The 6748-nt window shown below is 40.3% G+C and overlaps 1 protein-coding gene across 1 annotated transcript in view; it reads right to left on the reverse strand.

Annotated features, from left to right (window-relative positions):
- Positions 1–971: 971 nt before the first annotated feature.
- Positions 972–6748, reverse strand: part of metap1 (methionyl aminopeptidase 1) — a 17464-nt gene continuing 11687 nt past the window's right edge. Inside the window, exons 9-11 of the mRNA XM_037695139.1 lie at positions 5480–5623; positions 5328–5393; positions 972–2410 (exon numbers count right to left, since the gene is read on the reverse strand). Of these exons, the coding sequence (XP_037551067.1) occupies positions 2244–2410; positions 5328–5393; positions 5480–5623 (377 nt within the window). The 3' untranslated portion in view covers positions 972–2243. The remainder of the gene's footprint in view (positions 2411–5327; positions 5394–5479; positions 5624–6748) is intronic.

Raw genomic sequence — 6748 nt, forward strand, 5'->3', positions numbered from 1 at the left:
TAATAATTCATGACCCACTGGACAAATACTAAAACTCTGAAAGTAGTCATATAAAACCCAAAAGATTTAAGTTTGAAAAAAAAAAATACATTTTGAAGTGGGGCTTCTGTTGAAAGGTTATAAATATTTTATCAGAGGACCTGACTTAACTTTTTTTTAGATTTTGTCAGCTCTTTAAATGGTTTTATTCTGACTAGACTAAGCTTAACAGCTAGTAAATAAGTGGATTGCTGCCATTTTAAAACATCCAAAACAAAAGCATTATTGAGCATGAACTTTGGTGGTTTGAACCTCTTTGGCCATGGCTGCCCCAGAGGAGTTGACGGGGTAGAGGGCGGACTCCAGAAACCATCTTATCACCATCAAACTGTTGGATCAGTATGCAAGTGTGCTGCTTGCGGGACTGCATTTGTTGTGGCTCCTCGGATTGAAGAAGTCCTTTGGATGAAAGACAAAACGTTTCAACAACAAACAAACAAACAAACAAAAAAAACGTCCAGAGGACCTGACAACTTAATTCCAAAGATTCATAATGGTTCTTCCAAACTTATCTTAAATTTGCCGTCATTAATGTAACATTTACTATTCTGGAAAAAATGTAATTTCCTAATGGAAATGCCCACAAGCTGTACAGGAAGTACTGGAACCAGCTGCTCACATTGCATTTGCAAAATTCCATAACTGGGTAATGTTAAATTCACAATATAAAGTTTGTAGGTTTTAACGTGAACCGCTAGGAAATTTTAAACGCTCAGTCATTTTAAGGCAGCAGCAATCCATTTTGGTCTAGACTGTTCAGACTAGCCATTAGCTCATCAATCCAGTTGAAATGGAATAAACTGGTGTTGCACACCTATCTACAAGAGCTGCATTCATAGTTAACATTATCTTGTTATAGTAGTTTAATTTATCCTTTTATCAGACATTCTGAAATAAAATCCAGTGGAAGAAGTTGCTTTTACTCTTTTTTTATGTATAAAGTTTGTGTGCTTTATTTTCTGAAACTGTAGGAATTCAACACTTTTCTTGCTTAAACCCAAAGAAAATGTTCAACTTTATGGAATTTCAGACAATAAAATGATCCTAAAACAGCTATTTGTAATACCTTTATAGATATGTTGCTTCATATTGTACAGTACAGCTAAGTAAGAAGGTAGCAAACTGGATTTTTATTACCAGTTCATTGCAGTTTCAACCAACACAAGGACACAGCCATGTTTGTGACGATTGCACAAGAAACTGATATTTAGTGAGGTTACAGTCACAACAGAACGAGGTGGGAGTAGAAACTGCGTCAGGTGTGGACTTAGTCCTCCCTGGAGGCCTTCAGCTTCTGTTGTCGCCCACTTTGACTGAAGGCCGGTTCATTCAGCCACGTTTGGGATCAATTCAAGGAGAAACTGAGCCGCACCGAGCTACAGAACAGTCGTTTATTACTGCATCAGAAGTACAAAGAGAACAACCTGAAAATGCTGAAATAAACCGGTGATGGCAGAGTGAGGTGAAGCTTTAGATAACCAACAAGTTTTAGTTCCAAGACTCACGTGTTTGGGCTCAATCTGCTACACTGGAGCTGCAGGAAACGAGCAGCACCACAGGAGGGTTTCTGGGAGCGGACCGACAAGTTCACATCTTTAAATCAGTTCTCACTGCTGCTGATGAAAACACAACCAGGATGCTCATTTTGGATCTCATCAGGTCAAATCAGCACAAACGGGATGTGATCTGTGAGGAGTAACTTATTGCTGTTCATTTAGCAAAACTTTAGCATCAAACCGTGTAACTGCTTCAAACGTTATTTATTTATTTATTTTTATCTAAATTGTGAGTTTGTAATTTGTGAAACTTGTGAGACCCATTTCTTGAAACGCTTCTGTGTTTTCTCGTCGCTGATTCTTTCCTGCCGGTCTCAGCAGGTGAGCAGAGGCCGACAGGAAGTGGAGCTGCGTTCATCGGGTTTGCTCTGAGCTCCACGCACAACAACCAGCCAAACTGTTTTTATTAAACAAACCAAATCTCATAAATACTCTTGTATTTCCTCCAGAGGATAAAGACTTTAACTAATAAAGCATCAACATCTTCTATAAGACACATTCAAGTACTTCCATTTAGTTAAGAGGAACCAGTACGAAACTAAGAACCATCAGAGCTGCGTTCACGAGTTCTCCGAGCAGTTCCGTCAGATTTCAAATATGCGTGTTGCTGTGTCTGGAGAAGTCCAGTTGGTGGTGCACTGGTCCAGCCTACATCTGGCTCAGGAAGTGAGCGCGGCCGCTCTCCTCCAGGCGGCGGGTGAGGATCTCACAGCCGGTCTCTGTCACCAGCAGGGTGTGTTCGAACTGAGCTGACCGCTTCCCGTCTCTGGTGACCGCCGTCCAGCCGTCGGGCCACGTCTCGTCTTGCCAGCCACCTGAGACACACACAGACACACACACACACACTGAGGTGATGGCTTTAGCAAACACACTATCAATTAAACACAGCAGAGAAAATGGATCCTCTGAGCAGCGATGTGTTTGATTCCTGTGAGGTGCTGAGTGTTTTAGATCTGGTGTTCTCAAACTTTTAGGGTCCAGGGACCCCCTCATAACATGTTTATTAAATAATCTTCCTCAACTTGTCTCTTTTAATGCAATGGAAATATATGTGTAACATAAATACTTAAGACCTGTTCTTTAATAGTGTTAATACAATCTTTATACTTTTAAACATGGGGTATTTTTCATTCAAGACACTTAAATGATAAAAATTTTATATTATAGGATATAAGATATTATTTATAATATCTACAATATTTGATATTTATACTAACCACAGTCTAAAATGCTCTCCTTAAATAACTTATGAGAGAAAATTAAGTTTAAATGATCTTAAACGCAGACTGGGGTGGTGGTGGGTGGAGGGTGTGCTTCAATTATAGGGGCATCACTCTCCTCAGCCTCCTGGTAAGGTTTATTCAGGAGTACTGGAGAAGTGAATCCGATCACTGGTCGAACCTCAGATCCAAGAGGAACAATGTGGGTTCCGTCCTGGCCATGGAACACTGGATTAGCTCTTTACCCTCACTAGAGTCCTTGATGAGTCATGAGAGTTTGCCCATCCAGTCTACATGTGTTTTGTGGACTTGGAGAAGGCATTCCACAGTGTTCCTCGGGGTACACTCTGGGGGATGCTCCATGAGTATGGGATTGGAGGTCCGTTATTACAGGCCGTTCAGTTCCTATACAAGCGGTGACAAGTTTGGTTCACATTGCCAGTAGTAAGTCAGACCCCTTCAGGGTGGGAGATGGACTCTGACAGGGCTGCCCGTTGTCACAGATTCTGTTCATAACTTTTATGGACAGAATTTCTCGGTGCAGCCAGTGGGCGGAGGGTTTCCGGTTCGGTGGCCTCAGGATTCCACCTCTGCTCTTTGCAGATGATGTGGTCTGTTGGCATAAACGTGCCATGATCTTCAGCTCTCACTGGAGTGGTTTGCAGCCGAGTGTGAAGCGGCTGGGATGAGAATCAGCACCTCCAAATCTGAGGCTGTGGTCCTCAACCAGAAAAGGGTGCATTGCTCTCTTTGGGTCGAGGGTGAGGTTCTGCCTCAAGTGGAAGAGTTCAAGTATCTCTGGGTTTTGTTCACGAGTGAGGGAAGAATGGAGCGTGAGATTGACAGATGGATTGGTGCAGCGTCTGCAGTATTGCAGACTCTGTACCGGTCCGTTGTGGTGAAAAGAGAATTGAGCTGTAAGGCAAAGCTCTCTTGTTTACTGGGCGGTCTACGTTCCTACCCTCCCCTATGGTCATGAGCTCATGAGGTAGTGACCGAAAGAACGAGATCACGGATACAGGCGGTTGAAATGAGTTTCCTCCGCAGGGTAGCTGGACTCCACTTAGAGATAGGATGAGAAGTTCAGTTATACGGGAGAGAACTCGGAGTAGAACCGCTCGACTCCTTCCCGTCGAGAGGAGCCAGTTGAGGTGGTTCGGGCATCTGGTAAAGATGCCCCCTGGGTGCCACCCTAGGGAGGTGCTTCGAGCATGCCTAACTGGGAGGAGACCCCGGGGAAGACCCAGGACACGCTGGAGAGACTACGTCTCTCTGTTGACCTGGGAACACCTTGGAATCCTCCCAGAAGAGCTGGAACAGGTGGCTGTGGAAAGAGATGTCTGGGCCTCCCTGCTCAAGCTGCTGCCCCGCGACCCAACTTCAGAACAAGCAGAAGATAATAGATGGATTTTAAACCCTGGATGCACTTCAGAGAAATGCAATATGAGAATCTAGGATACGGTTTTCTACGAACTTTCTGAACATTTTCTCACCATTAATGCAAGAAATACACAAATTAGTCTTTATTTCTAAAAATAACAATAATTTCAATACTTGGAAATCTTTACAGCTTTATAAGAGGTTGGTGTCTGAGGAAACATTTTGCTTTCTTAATAACTGAACGTGTATTTCAGATATAGGGCTTTATACACAGAATTTGTTTCCAATTAGCACAAGTGAGCCATTTCTTAGAAATGCTGAGAAGTTTTCTTAACACTTGGAAGCAATTTCTTTGCACAATGTCAGTTATATTTGTTTTAATTAATTTATGATGATACACACATGTGGCATCTACTAGGTTCTTATGCAACTAAAATAGCTTCACTTAGTTTTAATTTGAAAAGAAAGTTTGGGTTATTTAACCCGAGTTCCCGTGAAGGAGTGTTAAAAACATGTTAAAGTATCACGAACATGAGATAATTTAAAACAAATTTAAAGTTATTGAGGGAGAATTGAGTTTGTTTGATATTAAATCACTGTAAGCAGCATTAATACAATAAAATACGGAATTCTATTATCTGCACTTAATTTCAATTGAAAGAAAAATCAGTGGAACAAACAGCCTGTAGGGGTTCCTAACTCTAGTCCTTGAGGAACACCATCCTGCATGTTTTGGTTCCCTGCTCCGACACCTGATTTGAATAAATGGGTGATTAACAGGCTTCTGCAGAACACGAGGAAGTAATTAAATCACTGAATCAGGTGTGTTGGAGCAGGGAAAAAAGTACTGGTAAAACATGCAGGATGGTGTTCCTCAAGGATCCTTGTTGGGCACCACTGCTTTTTAGTGTAGAATGTAGAGGTTTATTATAAATAAGCTCAGGAGGATCAAGTTTAACCCTCATACAGGTCTATCAAAACATTACAGAACTGACAAATAGCCTATATATATTTTTTTATATATAACTGATGCTTTTGGGTTGCTTAAAATGAAACACTGCATACAAATGATCTTAAAGACCACGGCACTGAGACCCCCCCCCCCCATCGCTCATGAAGAGCTTCTTCTCACCTTCACATATCATGGGCTCAATGGTGAACACGTGACCCGGCTTCATGACTCCAACAGCTTTGTTTTCTGCCAGATTCAAAGTCGACAGTAACCAGAGACGTGAGGACACACGAGCAGAAACTTTCAGAGCCCTGATGGCGGCAGCTACTCACTGGCATAATGCGGCACGTTGGGAGCGGTGTGAAAAAGTCTATGGATGCCGTGACCGCAGTAACTCCGCACCACAGAGAAGCCGTTAGCCTGAGCGTGTTTCTGGATGATGTTGCCCAACTCTCTGTAGCGAACGCCGGGCTTCACTGAGGAGTAAACAAATAACAGTTTTTTAATTTCCTCACAAATACTGCCAACTGTAACGCCGTTTTCTGTTTGCTTTTAACTGTGAAGAACTGAGACGCACATTCACGTCTCCCTGAGCTCTTCAGAAGTTCAACCCGCTGTTTCTCCTTTTAATTATTTCACACTTGAAAATAAAAGGTCATATGGATGAATAATTTAGTCTTTCAATCAAAATATGTGACATTTGTGGGAGATTTAGAACCCAGTCAGTAAAGTTCAGTCAGAAATATTTAACACATTCAAACAGCTCATGACTAAACTTATTTTCATTTGAATAATTTGTTGCATAAAGATTGTCTGCATGGTCCAAATGATACAAAATGTTGATGAACATTGGAGAAAAAGCAACAGTATCCAATAAAATTTAAAGATTGTCCTTCTCAGTTTAATATGAGGTCAATATTTTGGCTATTAAAGAATATTTTAGCTTTTTTTTCTTAAACTAAAGAAAATGCACTTCCTGCTGTAATGTAGTGAGACGAGTGCCAAATGACTGCTGATGTTTGAAGTAGGGATGCAGCGATCCATTTTTTAACTTCCGATCCAATACCTAAATCTGAATATTGTCCCATACCGATCCAGTTCCAATATCATGATCAATATTGATTTTATATGAGGCTGTAATAATCTCCTCTCAAGTACAATTTGTACAAATCTATGCATGCATGTCCAAAAAGGTAACTTGAGGGAAGTTTTTATTAATGTTGGATAAATTTTAAAGTTGGAATTAAATTCTGCTAACACAAAATATGTTTTTTATTCCTAGCTTTAAAGTGGATATTAAGGTGATTAATTTAAGTGATTGTTTAGTTATTTTATTTTTATTTTTTTAAATAAGAGGCAGGTATAAGATTTTTTTTTTCTTTTTTCTGCACTCTTTTCATTCAATGTCTTCTTTTTGATGTTTTTTTTTATTTTTATTTTGTTTCTTTGAAATGAATGAATACATGAATAAAATAAAATGTTAAATGGCTTTAAACATCTGCTAAGTTCATGCCATAAACCAACAGACATGTTCCTGTTTTTAGTATTTTACATCACTTTATAATGTAGCTGTTTATGTTTTTAATATATATAATTTTCAA

Source organism: Nematolebias whitei, chromosome 21 (assembly GCF_014905685.2).
Source record: "Nematolebias whitei isolate Nwh7 chromosome 21, NemWhi1, whole genome shotgun sequence".
Classification (NCBI taxonomy): Eukaryota; Metazoa; Chordata; class Actinopteri; order Cyprinodontiformes; family Rivulidae; genus Nematolebias; species Nematolebias whitei.